The sequence below is a fragment of the Prionailurus bengalensis genome, chromosome E4, assembly GCF_016509475.1.
Source record: "Prionailurus bengalensis isolate Pbe53 chromosome E4, Fcat_Pben_1.1_paternal_pri, whole genome shotgun sequence".
Taxonomy (NCBI): domain Eukaryota; kingdom Metazoa; phylum Chordata; class Mammalia; order Carnivora; family Felidae; genus Prionailurus; species Prionailurus bengalensis.
In genome coordinates this window covers 34,891,318-34,913,487 of record NC_057360.1, presented here as the reverse complement: position 1 = coordinate 34,913,487, position 22,170 = coordinate 34,891,318, and the positions used below count along the sequence as shown (strand labels likewise).

At 38.3% G+C, this 22,170-nt stretch overlaps 1 protein-coding gene and 1 non-coding gene across 3 annotated transcripts in view; one reads left to right on the top strand and one right to left on the bottom strand.

Moving 5' to 3' along the window:
- LOC122475747 (membrane cofactor protein-like) overlaps window positions 1-17,034 on the top strand; it is a 31,746-nt gene extending 14,712 nt beyond the window's left edge. For both annotated transcript variants that reach the window (XM_043567841.1, XM_043567842.1), the window contains exons 6-10: window positions 7,238-7,420; window positions 9,964-10,011; window positions 15,856-15,906; window positions 16,418-16,453; window positions 16,952-17,034. In XM_043567841.1, the coding sequence (XP_043423776.1) occupies window positions 7,238-7,420; window positions 9,964-10,011; window positions 15,856-15,906; window positions 16,418-16,453; window positions 16,952-17,013 (380 nt within the window). In that variant the 3' untranslated portion in view covers window positions 17,014-17,034. The remainder of the gene's footprint in view (window positions 1-7,237; window positions 7,421-9,963; window positions 10,012-15,855; window positions 15,907-16,417; window positions 16,454-16,951) is intronic.
- On the bottom strand, window positions 796-868 carry TRNAK-CUU. Its single transcript has one exon. It is a non-coding gene; the product is annotated as a tRNA-Lys (tRNA).
- Window positions 17,035-22,170: the final 5,136 nt, after the last annotated feature.

Here is a 22,170-nt window from a genome sequence, read left to right as displayed (position 1 = left end):
AATAATAGCAAAATATTTACTGTTTTCGAGCGCACATGGAGCATTCTCTAAAATGAGCAAGATAATTTTTAACAAATTTCAAAAAATTGATATGATTCCAAGTACATTACCTGATTACAGTGGAATGAATGTAGAAATCAAAACAGGTTAATAACTTAGAAATCTTCAAATATTTGAAAATTATGCAAGATACTGCTAACCAACCCATGAATCAAAGAAGAATTCATAAGGCAATTTAGAAAGTGTTTTGAATTGAATAAATTGGATAAAAAGGAAAATACAGCATATCAAAATATCAAAAACATTGCTTAGAGGAAAATTTATGACATGAAATAGTTAATGTTAGAAAAAAAAAGTCTCCATAACCTGTGCTTCTAAAAAAGAACAAATTAAGCTCTAAACAAGGAGACAGAAAGAGAGAATATCTTTAGAAATAAATCAATGAAATTGAAAAGAGAAAATTACTGAAACCAGCGCCTGGTTTGGGGGGGAAAACCAATAAAGTAGATAAAGTTATAGCCAGACTGAAAGAAAAAAAAGAAGATACTTACTATTAACATCAAAAATGAAAAAAAAAAACCCAAATATCCTATAGATGTTTAAGGGATAATAGGGGAAAATTATGCAAACAAATTTGTGTTTATAAATTTGACAACATATGTATGAAATTGACAAATTCCTTCAAAGACACAAAATACCGACCCAAACTTATTCAAAGATGTACATAAGCTGAATAATTATCTCCTTCTCCTCCCCCTCTTCCTCCTCCTCCTTTGCTTTTTTAAGTAAGTTCTATGCCTAATATGAGGTTTGAACTCACAACCCTGAGATCAAGAGTCACATGCTATACCCACTAAGCCAGCTAGGCACCTCTGAATAGTCTTATATCTATTAAAGAAATAGAACTTACAGTTAAAAACCTTCCTAAAGGGGCGCCTGGGTGGCTCAGTCAGTTGAGCATGAGACTTCGTCTCGGGTCATGATCTTGCGGTTTGTGAATTCGAGCCCCAGGTCGGGCTCTGTACTGATAGCTCACAGCCTGGAGCCTGCTTCTGATTCTGTGTCTTCCTCTCTCTCTCCCTTCCCCACTTTTGCTCTCCCCCCCAACCTCAAAAATAAGTAAACATTAAAAACAAACAAAAAACTTCCCACAGTGAGAACTGCAGGCCCACCTGGCCTCCCTGGGGAATTCTAGCAAACATTTCAGGAATAAATAATAGTACCTTCATGCAAGCTTTGCAAGACATATAAGAGGAGAGGGACACCTGGGTGGCTCAGTCAGTTGCATCCAACTCTTGGTTTCAGCTCGGGTCATGATCTCATGGTTCCTGAGTTTGAGCCCGATGTCAGGCTCTGTGCTGACAGTGAGGAGCCTGCCTTGGATTCTCTCTCTCTCCTTCTGTCTCCTTCTCTGTCCCTCTCTGTCCTTCTCTCCCTGCTCCTTCTACATGCTTTCTCTCTCAAAAATAAAAACAATAATGAAAAAAATTTAAAGACATATAAGAGAAAGGAATATTTCTCAACTCATTTCATGAGGACAGCATTACCCTGATGCCAAAACTGGACAAAAACATTGCAAGAAAATTACAAACAACATCTTTAGTGACCATAGAACCAAAACTTCTCAACAAAATGTAACAAAGCAAATCCTGCCATGTATAACAATAATAATACATCACAACAAAGTAAGATTTATCCCGTAAATGCAAGATTCGTTCAGATTCAAAGATTAATCAATATACTAGATGAGGAGACTATAAATAAAAAAAAAGTGAAACTTTTAATAGATATTTAAAAAAAAAAGCACTTCACAGAATTCATCATCTTGTTCAGGATAAAATTTCTCAACAAAGTGGGAATAGAAAGGAAGTAACTACTTCATTCTGATAAAAGCCGTCAACAAAAATCTCAGAGCTAACATTATACTTAATGTTAAGACTAATTTCCCCCCAAGCAGGAACAAGAGAAGGAAATCCACTCCCACTACTGTCCAGCGTTGTACAAGAGGTCTTAGCTACTATAACAAGGCAAGAGAAAGAATTAGACATACACATTGCAAAGTAAGAAATATAGTCTCTAATCACTTACGACTTGGTTGTATACAATATTCCAGTGACTGAAGTTTTAACAAGGTTTCAAAATATAAGATCAGCATATGGAACACAGTTATATGTCTATATACTAGGAATAAGCCATTAGAAATTGAAATCTTAATCAACAAAACTAAAAGGCAAACAACAGAATGGGAAAAGATATTTGCAAATGACCTATCGGGTAAAGGGCTAGTATCCAAAATCTGTAAAGAACTCACCAAACTCCACACCCGAAAAACAAATAATTCAGTGAAGAATTGGGCGAAAGACATGAATAGACACTTTTCCAAAGAAGACATCCAGATGGCCAAGAGATACATGAAAAGATGCTCAACATCACTTGTCATTGGAGAAATACAAATTACAACCACATTGAGATACCACATCACACTGGTCAGAGTGGCTAAAATGAACAAAGCAGGAGACTACAGATGCTGGCAAGGATGTGGAGAAACGGGAATCCTCATGCACTGTTGGTGGGAATGCAAACTGGTGCAGCCACTCTGGAAAACAGTGTGGAAGTTCCTCAAAAAATTAAAAAAAGATCTACCCAATGATGCAGCAATAGCACTACTGGGAATTTACCCAAGGGATACAGGAGTGCTGATGCATAGAGGCACGTGTACCTCAATGTTTATAGCAATGCTCTTAACAATGGCCAAATTATGGAAAGAGCCTATTGTCCCACCAACAGAAGAATAGACTAAAAAGATGTGGTTTCTTATATACAATGGAATGCTACTTGGCAATGAGAAAGAATGAAATCATGCCATTTGAGCAACGTGGATGGAACTGGAAGATATTATGCTAAGTGTAATACGTCAGTCAGAGAAGGACAGATATCATATGTTTTCACTCATATTTGGATATTGAGAAACTTAGCAGAAGGCCGCGGGGGAAGGGAAGGGAGAAAAAAAATAGTTACAGAGAGGGAGGGAGGCAAACCACAAGAGACTCTTAAATACAGAGAAAAAACTGAGGTGGATGGGGGGGGTGGGGGAAAGGGGAAAATGGGTGATGGGCATTGAGGAGAGGGTCCTTGCTGGGATGAGCACTGGGTGTGGTATGTAAGCCAATTTGACAATAAGTTATATTCATAAAAAAAAAAGAAATTGAAATTTTAAGAAGCATTTACAGTAGTTCCAAAATATGAAATTCTTGAGTATAAATCTAACAATATATGTGAAAGATATTAATGCTAAAACCTACTAAACACTAATAATGGAAACTAAAGAAATCCTTAATCAATGAAGGGATATACACTAGGTATGGTTTGGAGGATTCAATGTAATAGTCAAGCCTCTCTAATTTATCTAAACTCAGCACAATCCCAACAAAAATCCTAGCAGAACCTTTTTTTAATGGTTATTTGTTCTTGAGAGACAGAGCATGAGTGAGGGAGGGGCAGAGAGAGAGAGAGACAGAATCCAAAACAGACTCCAGGCTCTGAGCTCTCAGCACAGAGTCCTTTGCGGAGCTCAAACCCACAAGCCATGAGACCATGACCTGAGTCGAAGCTGGACACCCAACTGACTGAGCTCCCCAGGTGATCCCAGCAGAACCTTTTGTATAAATTAAACTGATTCAGAAATTTATGTGGAAAGACAGAATATCTAGAATAGTGAAAATAATTTTGAAAAAAATTAGAAGATTCGCTCTACCGGACGTTAAGACTTAATATAAAGCACACTTAAGGCATATAATCAAAACAATGTGGTATAGGTAAAAGGATAGCCATATAGAGAAATGGAATAGAGTACTACATCCAGAATTAGATACCTGCCAATATGTCCAGTGGGTTTTCTTCAGGTGTACGGGTATACAAACAGTTCAGTGGAAAATGATGATATTTTCAACAAACGGTACAACACAATCGGATATCCAGGTGCCAAAAAAAGGGAACCTTCATCGATGTTAGAACCATAGACAAACATTTATTCAAAATAAATCATAGAGATCCAATAATTCCACTACTGCATATTTATCCAAGATGAAAACACTAACTTGAAAAGATATATGCACTCCTGTGTTTATTGCAGCATTATTTAGAATAGTCAAGCTATAGAAGCAACCTGAGTATCCATCAAGAGATGAATGGCTAAAGAAGATGTAATGTATGCGCGCACGGGCACACACACACACACACACACACACACACACACACACACACAGGAATATTACACAGCTATAAAAAGGATGAGATGAGAACTTGCCACTTGCAACACGAATGGACCTAGAAACTTTATGCTAAGTGAAATAAGTTAGACTGAGAAAGACAAATGCCATATGATTGCATTCACGTGTGGAATTTAAGAAACAAAACAGATGAACATAGGGAAAGGGAAGGAAAAATAAGATTAAAACAGAGAGGGAGGCAAACCATAAGAGCCTCTTAAATACGGAGAACAAACTGAGCGTTGCTGGAGGGGAGGGTGGTGGGGGATGCACTAAATGGATGATGGGCATTAAGGAGGGCACTTTTGGGGATGAGCACTGGGTGTTATGTGTGATGAATCACTACATTCTGCCTCTGACCACAATACTGCACTGTATGTTAACTAACTTGAATTTAAATAAATAAATTTAAAAATATATAAAAAAGGAAAAAACTAAAAATGACTTCTATTTCCTTGAATAATGAATTCTACACGCTGAGCTGTGATGTGTAATTCTCATGCTGAAAAAATAAAAGAGCAATTAAATTAAAAAATTAGGGGCACCTGGGTGGCTCAGTCGGTTAAGCGGCCGACTTCGGCTCAGGTCATGATCTCGTGGTCCGTGGGTTTGAGCCCCGCGTCGGGCTCTGTGCTGACAGCTCAGAGCCTGGAGCCTGTTTCAGATTCTGTGTCTCCCTCTCTCTGACCCTCCCCTGTTCATGCTCTGTCTCTCCCTCTCTCAAAAATAAATAAAACGTTAAAAAAATACAAAAAAATAATAAAATAAAATTAAAAATTTTAAAATAAATAAACTTTGGGAAAAATGGATCATAGAATTACATGTAAAACCTAAAACCTTAAGATTTTTGCAAGAAAACATACAAAATACTTGTGACCTAGCCAAAAATTTCTTAAATACCACCCATAAAATGTGTGATCCTTTAAAGAAAAAAACTTGGATGTTCCAAATTTGAGACTTCTGGTCTGCAAAAAAATTGTTAAAGGAATGGGGAAAAATTAGCAATAGACTGGGAAAAAAATATTAGCAAAGCATATATCAAATAATAACTTTTACCTATGATACATAAAGAATTCTCCAAGCTCAATCATAGAAAACAAGCCAATTTTTAAAAAAATGGATAAAATATTTGAGTAGACCTATTTCAACAAACATGATATATGGAAGACAAAAAAGCACATGAAAATTTCTCAATATAATTAGTGATTACAGAAATGTAATTTAAAACCACAAAGAGATACCACTCAACACCCCTAATAAAAGAACTGAAATTGAATACAAAAAACTAACAATACCATGTACCAGCAATGATGTAAAACAATTGGAATTTTCACACATTGCTAGTAAGAATACAAAGTGGTATATGACCACTTGGAATATATTTTTACATTTTTCATAAAGTCAAACATATACTTACCATACAACTCATCAATCCAAGTAAATGAAAACATGTTCACATAGAAACCTGTGTGAGAATACTCAGCTCCCTTAGTCATAACTGTCCCGCACTGGAGACAACCCACTAGCCCTTTAGCTGGTGAATGGCAAACCACCATGGTACGTCCGTACAATGCAATTATACTCAGCAATCGAAAGGAGTGAGCTCTAACCCATGCAGCAATAGGAATGACTCTCAAATGCATGATGCTGAGTGAAATAACTCACACTCAGAGGCCACGATCCCCTTATGACATTCTGGAAAAGCGACTCTTTAGGAATGGACAACAGACCAGTGTTTGGCTGGTTGGTGAAGGTGGTTGTGGGGGTGGGAAGGGTTGATTACAAAGAGGCATGAGGAAATGTTGGGGGGCAATGGAGCTTTTCTGTGTCTTTATTGTGGTAATTACATGATTATTTGCCTCTGTCAAACCTCATACATCTGTCTGCTTAAGAGGACAAGCTTTGCTATATGTAAATTGTGTCTAGCCAACATAACATAAAGAAAATCATTAGTGCAGTTAACAGTAGTTTCACACAGCGGCGAAAAGATTAATTAATAGATTCTGAAATGAATCTATCAGGTCATGAGCAATAGTTTACTTCCCAAGAGGTGGAGTAGAATGGGAAACAGCAGAGCACGCTGGTATGAGGCTGACCTGTATTTCAGGCCTGTGTGCTAATATACTGGTTTACGATGTAAAATGTGCCTTTCGATCTCTGGCTTGCAGGCCAAGATGTTTGGAAAACACTGCCCTAACTCCACCGGCCTTTCTGTTTCTTGAACATCCCATTTGTGTATGTTGTTGCTACCTGAGCACTTTCTTTTTGCATATCTTTGCATGGCTACTTGCTTTTCAACTTTTAAATCTGAACTCAAGTATTACCTTCTCAGAAAAGTCTTTCTTACCTTTCTAGAAAAGCAGGGTACTGCAGCCAGTGTCAGCATGACCTTTAAAAAAAATCCCTAGAATTGATGAAGATCAAAACTTGCCTCGAATTTGTATGTGGTGGTCAGACCTTTCTCAAAAATTGTCAGTAATGGAGGGACACCTGGGTGGCTTAGTCGGTTGAGTGTCCGACTTCAGCTCAGGTCATGATCTCACAGTTCATGAGGTCGAGCCCCACATCGGGCTCTGTGCTGATGGCTCGCAGCCTGGAGCCTGCTTTGGATTCTGTGTCTCCTTCTCTCTCTGCCCCTCCCCAACTTGTGCTCTGTCTCTCTATGTCTCTCAAAAAATAAATAAATGTAAAAAAAATTGTCAGTAATGGAAAAAAATGTAGGAAAGTCAATAAAGTCTAATGACAGTCTTTCTAGATGGAAAAAAGTTATTAGATTTCTCTAAATCCATTTCATTGGAATTAAAATGTGCATATGTATAAAGGTTTCTTGGGTATTTTTTTTTCTTTTAACACCTTGCCTTTCATTTCTTGTATGTTTCTTCCCGCTGGAAATTACTACTTGGCGCTATTTTTCCTAATCCTATGTTAAAGCAGCTTTCCATTAATTCCAGAGTTTCTGTACTTTTCAGTGGTCAGATGTGAACATCCAGTACTTGTGAATGGAAGACTGGTATCAGGAGTCAGAGAAACCTATTCCTACCAAGCAGTGGTTCTATTTGAATGCCTCCCAGGTTTCTATCTTAATGGCAGCAACCCAGTGTTCTGTGGTGGGAGAAATACTTGGGAACCTGAGATGCCGACATGTATTAAAGGTACAAATGTGTTTTTTTTTCCATCTTTTTAGTTTTAATTTTTTTGACATGAAATATCAGTGAAAACAAATAATTTTTAAAAATTTAGTATTTTGTTCCATCTTGTATTTATTTACATGATGGAGATATGACATCATTCCTATGTTGTGATTTTGTACGTTTTCATAGGGTCTTTCCACGTTATCTACATCACATACAAATTTCTCATTTAGTATTTTTATGTGTAAAAATGTATAGCAACCACTTTTATTTTTTATTTATTTATTTTTTTAATTTTTTAATGTTTATTTTTGAGAGAGAGAGAGAGAGAGAGACAGAATGTGAGCAGGGTAGGAGCAGAGAGAGAGGGAATCCGAAACAGGCTCCAGGCTCTGAGCTGTCAGCACAGAGCCCGATCAGGGCTCCAACTCACAAACCGTGAGATCATGACCTGAGCCGAAGCCGGATGCTCAACCGACTGAGCCACCCAGGCGCCCCTAGCAACCACTTTTAGAGTAGACTGAAGCATGAGAATTTTTTACATTTGTAAGTCAAGACTAAAAGAATTTTATGTACATTTATTTACACTTATAAGTCAAGAATAAAAGAATAATATTCATTTATATAAATGAAATGAAGCCAATAATTCTGAAGTCGTTGATTCTACATTATTTCGTTTTTCGGTACAGATTTCTCCCAAAATAAAACCTCTAATTTTGAGTCATTCCGATTTGTACTTTCCTGCTTATATTTTACAACAATCCTTTACATTTATGTGATTTATAGTCATTCACATTTTGAGTAGTGAAAGGGTGAAGGACGTATTTACAGCCATTTTAGTTCTATTTAGTTTTTCTAAAATTATTTGGCAGAGTCCACAGATATAAACAGGTATGTAAACTTGGGAAGGTTACATACCATTTAAGTGGGATGCATTTAACACTTAACATATAACTTATAGCATCACTCGAATTAGTATCAGTGAAGAGGAAGGATTAGGGCTTCTGTTTTTTAACGTGTGTTTTCTGGGTCGACTTTGCTGTTTCTTTCTTTTTTTTTTTTTTTTTTTTTTTAAGTGATCAGTTTGCTCCCAGGGTATCTTCCTGGTCTAGGACTATGTTTCACTTGCTGGACTACAACCAGTTTAGTTTGTTGTTTTTTATGTAGCACAATTTAAACTGGGAAATACCTGCTGTCTCCAAATAAGACCTGTATGTCCTCCCCCACCCCCACCCCTTCCAACTTCATACAATTTTTCTTTTTCCCTTTACTGGGCATTTTTATTTGGCAACTGCACCTAAACTTCATAGCAACTGAAAGGCAGGAAAAATCCTTATTCATTGAAATGAAATGAAATGAAGGATTTCCTATAGGTCAGCTACTTTGTTCAAGACTTGAAAGATTATTTTTACTATGTTGGAAGGAAATATCTTCCTGATTTCAGTGCTCCTATCTTTGGCCTCTCTTTCCATCAGAAGCAAGAGACAACAGGAATAGTGGGAAGAACATTATCCTGGGAGACCTCACTAAGGTCCTAGTTTGGCTCAGCTTACTCAAGTAACCTCATTTCTGTGGACTTTAGCTTCTTGTTTTTTGAAAGTGTTGAACTCAAACAGATCATGATTAATAGCTTTTCATTTGTTTGTATATTTCTTATGGCCATAGTATTTTAAAGGATTTGTGGAATTATGCATGTTAATACGGTAATTAGAATATATTTTTTAAATAATTCCTGTAAACCTAGTACCTGATACCCTCTTTGTGTGCTTTAGTTGAGGGCTATGAGGTTTGGGGGGAAAGAAAATGGTTTTTTTTGGTGGACTGATTTATTAAGATTGCATATGAAATTTATACTGCAGGAACCATCCGTATTTACTTACATGATCCTAGTGAGTATATGCACTGTGGTGTATCCTATGTTTGTTGATATGCTCTTTTGAAAGAGTTGAACCATAAGCATTTCATAAAGGACTTATAAAACACTGATACAGTTTAGTTTTTAGAAGAAAAATTGTAAGAAGAAGCTTACAAAGAGGACAAACTACAGGGATCCTTTTTAAAAAATCAAAATCAAAACTCTCCATGGGATTGTCAATCATTTTTTTTTCATCAGTCAGAGAAAGACTGTATCAAAAGGACCAGCAACAGATAATGGTGTTAAAGCATATCTAAATGTGCAAATATTTTTTAAGTCCAAGAAATACAAGGCAGAAGAGAAAAAGGTACACCTTCTTATGTAGTATGATACGACTTGGATGGTTTTTTTTTTTTTAAAGATATGTGTGTTTACTCTGAACATATTATTTTTATGATTTATTATTAGTCATCTTCTAGGATTTCCATATAAAATACAAAGTTGTAGGGAACATTCTTAGTCATACACGCTTATGAACTTGTGCAAATATACATTAGACTACATTCCCAGCAGTAGAATTGCAAACTTTGGAAAGTATTTGTATTTTTCATTTTGAGAAATAATGAGTCTTTTTTGAAAATAATTCAAAATTAAATCCATAATTTTGTGTTGATAAGGCTAGTGAATTGTATCCAATTTACTTTTCCAGGTTTCAAGCCTACTCATCCAACCAAACCTCCGGTTTCAAAGTATCCAGGTTCGGTAATTCTTTCTCCTGCTTATATAGTTAACAACTTGATAAGGTGATGAGTGGCACGTTGTGTCTTGTTCTAATTTGCATTTCTTTAATTATCATCAAAGAATTTGAACTTTTTTGCCCCACTTTGATTTATCCAGGCCCTTTGCTCATTTTTTAAAAATTAGATTTCTAGAATATTTTTCTTGTTGATTTGTGAGAGTTCGTTGTAAGTTAAAACACTTTTAATACGAAGTGAACATTTTTTCAGGGGCTTTGGGGCCTTGTTTTCGCTGGTCAGTTTCCTTTCAAGATTTTTATGGTGTACTATTGGTTACAGATGGCTTTTTGTAACATTTTGTTACATGAGTGGTAAATGGATGATATATTTTTATAAATTTTCAAACATTGTGAAAGTATACAGAGTAAAGAATTACCCTTCTTTTTCTCTAGTCTTTTAGTTGAGTTAATAACTGTTAATAGTTTAGGGTTTCTCTTTATTTCTGTCCGTCAACATCCTTAGATGTGTAGTTATACATATAGTTGGGCATTTTTTTCTTTTATCTTGAACAAAATTGACATCATCTTGTATGTAATTTTTTGAAACTTGCCCTTTTCCCATTGAATGTCTTATATTGGGGTTGTATTTAGATTTATTGCCATTCTTTCTGATGATGACTTTGAAATGTATACAGTATTTATTTATTTAACTATTCTGTTAGTGGTCTTTTACATGTATAGAAATTTTGCATCAATAAGTAGATGGACTGATGGACGTATCGATCTTCTCCCTAATGGCTGTGTGTGTGTTGCCTGTCTTATAAAAGCTTTAGGCTTTTCCCATGCTAAAACTTTATAAACATTTCAACCCTGTGTTCTGATTGTATTCTTTGCATTTAAATCATTGGTGCATCTGAAATTCGTTCTGACAAATGGAGTGAGCTAGGTCTCCTCTCCACTCTACCCACCCCCTTGTAATGGTGAAATAGCAACATCTGTTGAAGAAGTTGTCCTCTCTCCAACTGTTTTCCAGTCGTCTTTATGTTTCCTTGAACTCTGGCCATTCTGAGTCATTTTTCCCCCACTATAATACTATGAAATGTTTGGGGTTTTTAAAAATTTTTATTTAAGTTTATTTATTTTGAGAGGGAGAGAGTGAGAGCAGAGCAGAGGAGGGGCAGAGAGAGAGGGAGAGAGAGAGAATCCCAAGCAGGCTCCTCACTGACCGCACAGAGCCCGACGTGGGGCTTGAACCTGCGAACCATGATGTCGTGACCTGAGCTGAGCCATCCAGGTGCCCCACTATAATTTGTTTTAATATCTGGCAGAACACTTCCTTTTCAGCAACACTTAGACTATTCTGTATATTAGTTTTTCTAGATAAACTTGTATTATATTTTATTACTGTTTTAACCATTTTCAGTGTGCATTTCAGTGACATAAAGTGCATCCACATTGTTTGTAACCAGCACTATCCGCAAACTTTTTCATCATCTCAAATTGAAAGCTTATACACATTAAACAATAACTCTCAATCCACCCCCGCCCCCCCCCCACCCCATCCCTGGTAACCATTCTGTTTTCTGTCTTTATAAATTTGACTAGTCGAGCTACTTCATAGAAGTGGAATCATTTCTGCCTTATTTCCTGTAGCATAATGTTTTCAAGGTTCATCCACCTTGCAGCATGTATCAGAACTTCATTCCTTTCTATGGCTGAATAATATTCCATTGTTTTGTACATTTTGTTTGTTCATTCATCTGTTGAAAAGACACTTGCTTGGGTTTTTTCCACATTTTGGCTACTCTGAATAATGTATCTCTGAATATTGGCTTTCAAGTGTTTGAGTCCTACTTTCAATTGTGAACTTAACAATTGAAAAGTTTTAATTTTGGGCCCCTGTTTGCAATTTTGGGGTGCTATATATCTAGGAGAATTGCTGGTTATATGACAATTCGGTGTTCACTTTTTCGAGGAACAACCATACTGTCTTCCATAGTGGCTATACCATTTTACATTCCCATCAGCAACAAAAGTTCCGATTTCGTGGGGTGCCTAGGTGACTCGCTCGGTTAAGCGTCCAACTCTTGGTTTTGGTTCATGTTATGATCTCAGTATCATGAGATCAGCCCCGTGTCAGGCTCCACACTGGGTATAGAGCCTGCTTGGGATTCTCTACCTCTATTGCCTGTGCTCTCTCTCTCAAAAAAAAAATTTAAATTTCTTTTTTTTTTGTTTTAATTTGAAAAAGTTTCAATTTCTTGACCTCTATCAACACGTATTATTTTCTGCTTTTTGGTAATAACCATCATAATATATGTTAGGTAATATACATGAGGTATATTGTGGTTTTTACTTGCATTTCCTTAACAATTAATAATGTGTTGAGCATCCTCTTGTGTGCTTAATGGCCATTTGTATATCTTCTTTGGAGAAATGTCTATTCAAGTCCTTTGTCCATTTTTGATGGGTTGTTTTTCTGTCTTGTTTTTGAGTTTTAGGAGCTCATTTTATATTTTGGATCTCAATCCCTTATTAGATATATGATTTTCAAATGTTTTTTTTCCCCGTTCTGTGGGTTGTTTTTTCACTCTATTGTTAGTGTCCTTTGATGCACAAAAGTTTTTAGTTTTAATGTAGTCTAATTTGTTTGGTTTTTCCTTTTGTTGCCTATGCTTTTGGTGTCACATTCAATAAAACGTTACCAGATCCAACATCATGAAGCCTGAACTCTTATTTTCTTCTAAGAGTTTTATGGTTTTAGATATTTAGGGTCTTTGATCGATTTTGAATTAACTTTTGTGTTTGGTGTATGGCAAGTGTTAAAATTCATCCTTTTGTGTATGTGGATATCCAGTTTTCAAAACCATTTGTGAGAGGTTGGCTCTTTCCCTATTGAATTTTGATAGCACCCTCGTAGAGAATTATTTGACTATATATGCAAAGGTTTATTTTGTGGCCTCTCTTGTATTCCATTGGTCTGTCTGTCTTTTGTTTTTTTAATGTTTATTTACTTTTGAAAGAGAGAGAGCAGGGGAAGGGCAGAGACAAAGGGAGAGAGAAAATCCCAAGCAGGCTTCATGACATCAGCTCAGAGTCTGACATGGAGCTTGAACTCACAAACCATGAGATCATGACATGAGCTAAAATCAAGGGTCAGACGCTTACCTGACTGAGCCACCCAGGTGCCCTGCTTTATGCCAGTGCCATTCTGTTTTGATTATTGTACTTGTAGTAAGTTTTGAAATCAGGAAGTACAAGTCCTTCCAACTTTGCTCTCTCTTTTCATGATTGCTTTAACTATTCCTCGTCCCTTGAGATTCCATATGAATTTTCAAATGGATTTTTCTATTTCTGCAAAGAGCATCATTAGGTTTTTGGTGGGTTGCACTTCATCTGTAGGTTGCTTCATATCACATTGGCATCTTAACTTTATTAGGTCCTCCAATCCATGAACACAGGATTTCTTTCCATTTACTTATGTCTTTTTAAATTTCTTACTGCGGTGTTTTATAGTTTTCAGTGTACAAATCTTTTACCTCCTTTGTGAAGTTTATTCCAAAGTCTTTTATTATTTTTTTAGAATTTTATTTAAATCCAAGTTAGTTAACTATAGTGTAATTATGGTTTCAGGAATAGAATTTCGTGATTCATCACTTACGTATAACACCTAGTGCTCATCCCATCAAGTGCCTTCCTTAGTGCCCATCACCCATTTCGCCCATCCTCCCACCAACCACCCCTCCAGCAATCCTCAGTTTGTTCTCTGTATTTAAGAGTCCCCTTATAGCAGCACTATCAACAATAGCCAAATTGTTGAGTGTCCATCAATTGACGAATGGATAAAGATGTGGTTTATAGATACAGTGGAATACTAGTTGGCAATGAGAAAGAATGAAATCTGGCCATTTGCAACTACATGGATGGAACTGGAAGGTATTATGCTAAGTGAAATAAGTCCGTCAGAGAAATACAGATACCATATGTTTTCACTCATACGTGGAACTTGAGAAACTTCACAGAAGACCATGGGGGAAGGGAAGGGGAAAAAATAGTTACAAAGCGACAGGGAGGCAAACCATAAGAGACTGTTACATACAGAGAACGAACTGAGGGTTGAGGGGGAGGCAGGAGGGAGGAGGAAATGGGTAATGGACATTAAAGAGGGCACTTGTTAAGATGAGCACTGGGTGTTGTATGTAAGCAAGAAATCATGAGAATCTACTCCCCAAACCAAGAGCACACTGTATGCGCTGTATGTTAGCTAACTTGACAATAAATTATTTTTAGAAAAATAAATAAACATTTTTTAAAAAGGGTCTCTTATGGTTTGTCTCCCTCTCTGTTTTTCTTACTTTTCCTTCTCTTCCCCTATGTTCATCTGTTTTGCTTCTTAAATTCCACATATGAGTGAAATAATATATTTGTCTTTCTCCAACTGACTTATTTCGCTTCGCACGTATTGAATGTATTCGTTCTAGTTCCATCCACATTGTTGCAAAGGGCAGGATGTCATTGTTTTAAGTCACTGAGTAATATTCCATTTTAAATATATTCCTTATCTTCTTTATCTATTCATCAGTCAATGGGCATCTTTCCATAATTTCGTTATTGTCAATAGTGCTTCTATAAACATCGGGGTGCGTGTGCCCCTTTGAATCAGCATTTTATATCCTCTGAATAAACATCTAGTAGTGCAATTGCCAGGTCATAGGGTAGCTCCTTTTCATTCAATTGTAAATGGAATTGTTTTCTTAATTTCCTTTTTACATTGCTTACTGTTAGTGTGTAGAAACACAATTGATTTTTTTAATTTATTTTATTTATTATTATTTTTTTAAATATGAAATTTATTGTCAAGTTGGTTTCCATAAAACACCCAGTGCTCATCCCAACAGGTGCCCTCCTCAATACCCATCACCCGCCCACCGCTCCCTCCCACTCCCCATCAACTTTTATTTTGTTTAATGTTATTTATTTATTTTTGAGACAGAGAGAGACAGAGCATGAGCAGGGGAGGGGCAGCCAGAGGGGGAGACACAGAATCTGAAGCAGTTCCAGGCTCTGAGCTGTCAGCACAGAGCCCGACACAGGGCTCAAACCCACAGAGTGTGAGATCATGACCTGAGCTGAAGTTGGATGCTCAACCGACTGAGTCACCCAGGTGCCCCAAAACACAATTGATTTTTGCATGTTGATTTTGTATCCTGCAACTTTACTGAATTCATTTATTGGTTGTACTAGGTGTGTGTGTGTGTGTGTGTGTGTGTGATCTTTAGAGTTTTCTATGTAAAATATCATGTCATGTGTGAACAGAGATCATCTTATTTCTTCCCAATTTGGATGCTTTTTATTTTTTTTTTTACCTAATTGCTCTAATATGAACTTGCAGTATTTATGCTGAATAGAAGTGACAAACATAAGCACCCTGTCCTGTTCCTGATCTTAAAGGAAAACTTGCAGTCTTAAATATGATGTTGGCTTTGGGTTTTTCATAAATGGCTTTTATTATGTTGAAGAGTCTTTCTATTCCTGATCAACTTCTAAATTGTTTTAAAGTCCTCCTCTATCTTTTAATTTTAAGTAGACTCATGTTGAATTCGGGCTAATTTTGAGGATGCGGTGGTGATAAATTTGCTTGCCATACTGCAGAATCTTGTCACAGGAAATACCAATGTACAGGAAGAAGATTGTTGGTGACATCAAATATAAATTTATAACTTATGATATTTTTATTAAGAAACATTAATATATAAGGAAAATGAAATTATTAGCAGTTTCGTACAAAAGCAAAAAATAAAAACCAGTGAATTTATGGATCTTTAAGGTTTAGTCTTTCTTCTTTTTTTCCATTTTGCCCCCCAGGCTATCCTGAGCCCAATGAATCAGCATTATTTGAAGAACTGGAGGAATTAGGTATTACTTTGGCTATTACTCTTCCTTATGAAACCTTGGAGTACTATATAGAAATAGCTATCATGTTCCAATTATTTGTAGTTAAGGAAGGAACCAAGTTTCACAAAATTTGACATTGATAGTGATTTTAGTAGTCCAGGTAACATGATAAACATAAGTGGTACTTATGTGTAGACACATGTAGGTAATTTCCTCCCATCTAGGGAATTCTAAGTGCCCAATAAGCTTTACTAAATAACCTGGTGTAGTAGCCACAACACAAAACAATGAAAAGCGATTCCAATTAAGAGTTTCACAAGATGGCCCCTGGATGTGGGCTCAGAGTCCAAGGGCTCTGTGGTCAGAATGATCTGGACACACTAGCAGTCGTGCTAAAACTACACTGAGGAACTCTTTCTTTGCTGTCGTGTATAGATAGATGTAGTGTATGATCTGAGCAAGATTAAATGCGACTACTCTCTGGGACCCTTGTGCGCTCAATTATCTTCAAACTGTTTTCATGTTTTCCCAGATGCAGGTATCATTGCTGTGATTATTCTTACTATCCGTAAGTAGCCCAAACTTCAATGCCACTTAAATCAAAATAGTATTGCGAGGAAGTGCATTATTTTTTTAAGTGACTTTTCAGTTTCTGTGGTTTTTATAGCTTGAAATGAAGTACAGCAGTCTAGAACAGTCTGACCTTGTATATGATACTACCCGTTTTGCTGGTGAATGTATATTCTTTTATATTCCACTTGTCCACTTAGTAACAAACCTAAATACTCCATGTGTTTTCAGGATGATTAGTCATGACCCTGCGTCCCAAATATGCTTTGGGTACTTTTCTAAACTAAGCAAGGATTCTTCCCTGACTTACCGTGGACTGTTCATGAACTTCTGATAGTGAAGAGGCTAGATGGAATATGAATCTATATGTGCTTAAATGAAGTAGCATTTTCTGACCGCTGAAATGTAACCAACACTTGCTTATTTCTGCTGCTACATTTTGAATCCTGGCAATTAGCTCTCGGTTACATGTCGTTTGTTTCCTGGTTTCTTGTAGTTGTCGGCCTTGCAGTACTTTGCACCTGCCTGTACAGATGTCTTCAAAGAAGGAAAGGGTAAATTAAAGGACATTTCTTCTAACTTCCGGTCCTTCTCACTCCTCACCTACGTGCGTGCAGCATTTGCACCTGTGCCTATGCCATCTTTCCCTAAGCTGAGCCCGCATCAGTGTGCCCTGCCAGTCGCATCTGTTTACTAACAATATTTTAGGCTGCTTTTCCTGTCCCGGCGGCCAGAGCGACCTGCGCAGACTTGCTTCGTCTGTTAGGACTTCACGAAAAGTTTCTGCGGGGTGGGGCTTGAGGTTTAAGTTCTATAGCAAATCACGGAGCGTTACGGGACCTTCCCCACCCAGCTTCCCCCTATTTCCTAAATTGGACCAGGGGGGCCAAGATGAAACTTAGAACAGTTCACTGTGGAGACTCGGACAGTTGTATTCAGTGCAGTTTTTATGTGAAAGTTTCCATTTGTCCGGAGAGGTTAGGGAATTGTAAGAAGCTGTGCAGGTGTCTCTTTCGAATACCCAGTTTGATTTCTTTTCCTTTAGAGCTGTTACTTACACTTGTTAAACCGGGGAGTGAAAAGCAGCAGTGTTTGATTTCCCTCTTATGTTCTCTCAATTTACTAGGTTGCAGTAAAACTGTTGGGGTTAAACTTAACATTACTGAGGGGTAAGATTTACAAGGCACCTCATTACCTTATTTTTGTTTTCGTCTATGAAAATGAAAAATGTGGGGGAGGGACTTATAATAGAAAAAAAAAGTGTACAAGTACATATCTTCTAGGGAGAATAGGGTTTTTAAACATCAAACTTAAATTTTAATGAAATAGTTTTCTTTTTTTTAAAATTTTTTTTTAATGTTTATTTATTTTGGGGACAGAGAGAGACAGAGCATGAATGGGGGAGGGGCAGAGAGAGAGGGAGACACAGAAACGGAAGCAGGCTCCAGGCTCTGAGCCATCAGCCCAGAGCCTGACTCGGGGCTCAAACTCACGGACCGCGAGATCGTGACCTGAGCTGAAGTCAGACGCTTAACCAACTGAGCCACCCAGGCGCCCCTGAAATACTTTTCAATTTAGTGAAAGACTTAGAATAAATCCTGGAGCATAGACTAAGATTAGGTACTTTGAAATTTGATTTTTATTGATTTTCAATAATTTTCTTTCCTTGTAGTCTTGGAAATGACTTTCACAGCAAACCTAATAATTTTAAGACTTTTGGTATTCATGGTTTTATGATATATTTTGCCTTATACTAGTCATCTGGTTTAGGGCATGTAATAAAAATACATTCTCTACACATAACGAGCTCAAACTCTTTTATGTTATTGGTTATCTTTTTTATTTTTATTTTTATTTTTTTTAATTTTTTTTCAACGTTTATTTATTTTTGGGACAGAGAGAGACAGAGCATGAACGGGGGAGGGGCAGAGAGAGAGGGAGACACAGAATCGGAAGCAGGCTCCAGGCTCTGAGCCATCAGCCCAGAGCCCGACGCGGGGCTCGACCTCACGGACCGCGAGATCGTGACCTGGCTGAAGTCGGACGCCTAACCGGCTGCGCCACCCAGGCGCCCCTTGGTTATCTTTTTTAAATCACAATGCCTCCACTTGAATCTTCAATCTTATATTTGTAGGACACTTGATATGCATATTTGATTTGTCAATCAGTAGCATACATTTTTTAAATTACACATACACATAGCGCGAGTTGGAAATATTGTCAGTAGAAAATTCTTACAAGTCTCAAAAAGTTTTGTGGCGAAAGCAAGACAAGATAGCTTTTTGCTCCTCACTTTCCTTTTTTGTTTAAATTCTCTGCATCAAAATGCTGGTTCCTTCAAAGTATTAATCGAAATCTCTTTAGCTACCAAGTAATGGGTCTTGTAAGCTGAGCCTCTGGTTCAAGATGGCAATGTGAGAGGATCCCCTGAACTCACCTCCTGTCCGACACACGACGTCTATAGCCACGTTCAGAACAGTTTCTCTCTGAAGGAGATCTGAAAACTAAATCTACATTGGGTGGATACAAAACCACATCAAGAGGTGCCTGGCTGGCTCAGTCAGTGGAGCATGTGACTCTTGGTCTCAGGGTCATGAGTTCAAGCCCCACATTGGGTGTGGAGCCTACTTGAAAAAGAAAAAGAAGACAAACAAACAAACCCACATCAAAAATGAGTAGGAGATAGTGTCTCACCATAAACTCCTCCCCCAGTGTGGCAACCCACAGTTAGATGGAAGCTCACAACTCTGAGCTTCTTCCTGGGAAGCCAAATGTTTGAACCCCACGTCTGGCACCTCAGCTTTTAAGACCTGCACCCCGAGATGGGTCCACAAAACATCTGGCTCTGAAAGCCAGTGGGGCCTATGTCCACAAGGCTACAGCCAACCGAGAAACAGTTCTTAAAGTGCTCATGTGGTTTTACTTTGGCCAACCCTCCAGGGTACAGCACAGACACAGCAGTCTGAAATGCACCCCATCTTTCTGGGAAAGAGGCCTATTAGCTTATCTGTGTAGCTGAGGCCTGAGGTGACAGGCTTCTACCTAGACCCAAGTCTGGCCGCAGTCCTCTCCACAGACCTTGGAGGGCCGGAGCGACCTTTCACGCTCCCTCTGCCGTGCTCCACATCGCCAGTACCTCCCGAAACGGAGCTTGTGCACCTGTCTGGTGGCCCTCAGGGCTTATGTTGGCAGGTCACGTAGGACTGGAATAAATGGAGGAACAGTTGTTAACTGGCCGCCCTACCCAGGACACAGCACAGAGGTGGCCAACTGAAATCATCCCGGTCTTTCTGTGACTCGCCTTTTAGCTTATCTGCATAGCTATGGCCTGAGGAACGGGCTTCTAATTAAACACATGTCGGTGAGCCCAAGGCAATCCCCCCCCCCCCCCAGAAACTGGGGAGACTGGTGGGCAGGCACCATCCTTGAACTCGCCTATCCTGCCCCAGATTGTCAGTGTCTCTGAGAAAGGACCTCATATACACGTCTGGCACCACAGCTTTTGTGGCTGCAACTCACACGTCCCTTGATAACCAGGCCCTGCTGGTCAGCAGTGCAGTAACAAATAAAGAGACAGTTCTTTTTTTTATGTTTATCTTTGAGAGAGATGGAGAGACAAAGCATGAGCAGAGAAGGGGCAGAGAGAAAGGGAGACACAGAATCTGAAGCAGACTCCAGGCTCCGAGCTGTCAGCACAGAGCTTAACGTGGGGTTCAAATTCACGAATCTTGAGATCATAACCTGAACCGAAGTCTGACGCTTAACCTACTGAGCCACCCAGGCACCCCGACATGTGAAATTATTTTGAAAAGAATCATTTATTTCCTAGATCAGGGTCTCTTGCTACTACAGATATATGTTTTTAGTTGTCCATTTTCCTACTAGGCCTCTGGATTTAATTCCTGTACTAAATTATGCTATCTGTATACCTTGCCTTTTAGTGAAACAGAGGTTAGAGGTGAATATACCACTTACTGGAATAGATCAACCACTGAGGCAGAGCAGATGTACCAAGTGGTTTCTACGAATGAGGGCATCACTTTATCTTTCGATACAATTAAAGTCTTAAGATCTACAGAAGCTGTTCTCTAGTGCTTGTACTCTCACGATGCAACCATTAAGCCATAAGGCTGACATTTCAATGTGGTTTGAGTGTAATCACCACCCTTTGATGCTGCTTTGAATGGTGTATGCATTTGGGTATGAACATCTGGCCTGTTTTCCCTTAAATAACACTTGTATTTATAAGGCAACTCTGTACAATACCCCTGGGAGTATTTAGATGGGGAAACAATTTTTAAACTAAATCTCCATATCTAGGGAACTATCGTCCAAAATAAATTACATTGCATTTGTAAAGAAAGTTATTTTGGGGGCACCTGGGTGGCTCAGTCGGTTAAGCAGCCGACTTCGGCTCAGGTCACGATCTCGCGGTCTGTGAGTTCGAGCCCCGCGTCGGGCTCTGGGCTGACAGCTCAGAGCCTGGAGCCTGTTTCAGATTCTGTGTCTCCCTCTCTCTGACCCTCCCCTGTTCGTGCTCTGTCTCTCCCTGTCTCAAAAATAAATAAATGTGGGGCGCCTGGGTGGCGCAGTCGGTTAAGCGTCCGACTTCAGCCAGGTCACGATCTCGCGGTCCGTGAGTTCGAGCCCCGCGTCGGGCTCTGGGCTGATGGCTCAGAGCCTGGAGCCTGTTTCCGATTCTGTGTCTCCCTCTCTCTCTGCCCCTCCCCCGTTCATGCTCTGTCTCTCTCTGTCCCAAAACTAAATAAACATTGAAAAAAAAATTTTTTTAATTAAAAAAAAATAATAATAAATAAATGTTAAAAAAATAAAAAGAAAGAAAGTTATTTTAAAGTCTCTTTTGTTCACAGAGTAATGCCAAGTCTTAAGATTCATTCTTTCAACAACTCTAAAATGTGTTTTATATATGGTTGGGTGTTAAATGCATTTACAAATATATATATTCTACCTCAGCCCTTAAACATTAGAAACAAGAACACTGAAAACTGGGAATGTGAACAAGTTTGACTTCCTGAACTAAGAATATTATTGAGAAATACTCAAAGTAAATAGGGTAGAATTCTATATACTTTTTAGCTATTTGTAATATCTTGGTGACCGAAGGAAGCTATAAAGTTTATGGCCTTTGTTCTTCACTTTTTCAAACAACAATAACAGTGAGAAATCAGTTAGGAATTCAGAATCAGTCAGAAACTTCTGTACGTTAGAGAGCTCTCACACTTGTAGCAGTGCTGGGCGGGGGCACAGAATGAACCTGTGGCCTGTAGTCTTCTCGAAGAGGATTTAACTCTTAAGAAAGTTAGATTCCACTCTAAATTCCAGCAATGGGTGATTTTCTCCCCGTACTTGAATAAGGACATGTCTTACTTTAAACAATGTCATATAAGAGTAGTGAGTTTGGCAGGAACATCTCTATCCAATAACCTCAGGTTGTATCAGAATCTTAGTTGTTTTTGGTTTTGTTTTTTTACTGTTACTTACTTTTGAGAGAGAGAGAGAGAGAATGAACTGGGAAGGGGCAGAGAGAGGGGGACAGAGAATCCAAAATAGACTCCTTGCTGAAAGCAGAGAGGCTGACACAGGGCTTGAACCCACAAACCGCAAGATCGTGACCTGAGCTTAACGGACTGAGCCACCCAGGTGCCCCCGGAATCTTAGTTTTTATGTGCATCTTACCATATCTGCTAAACGCAC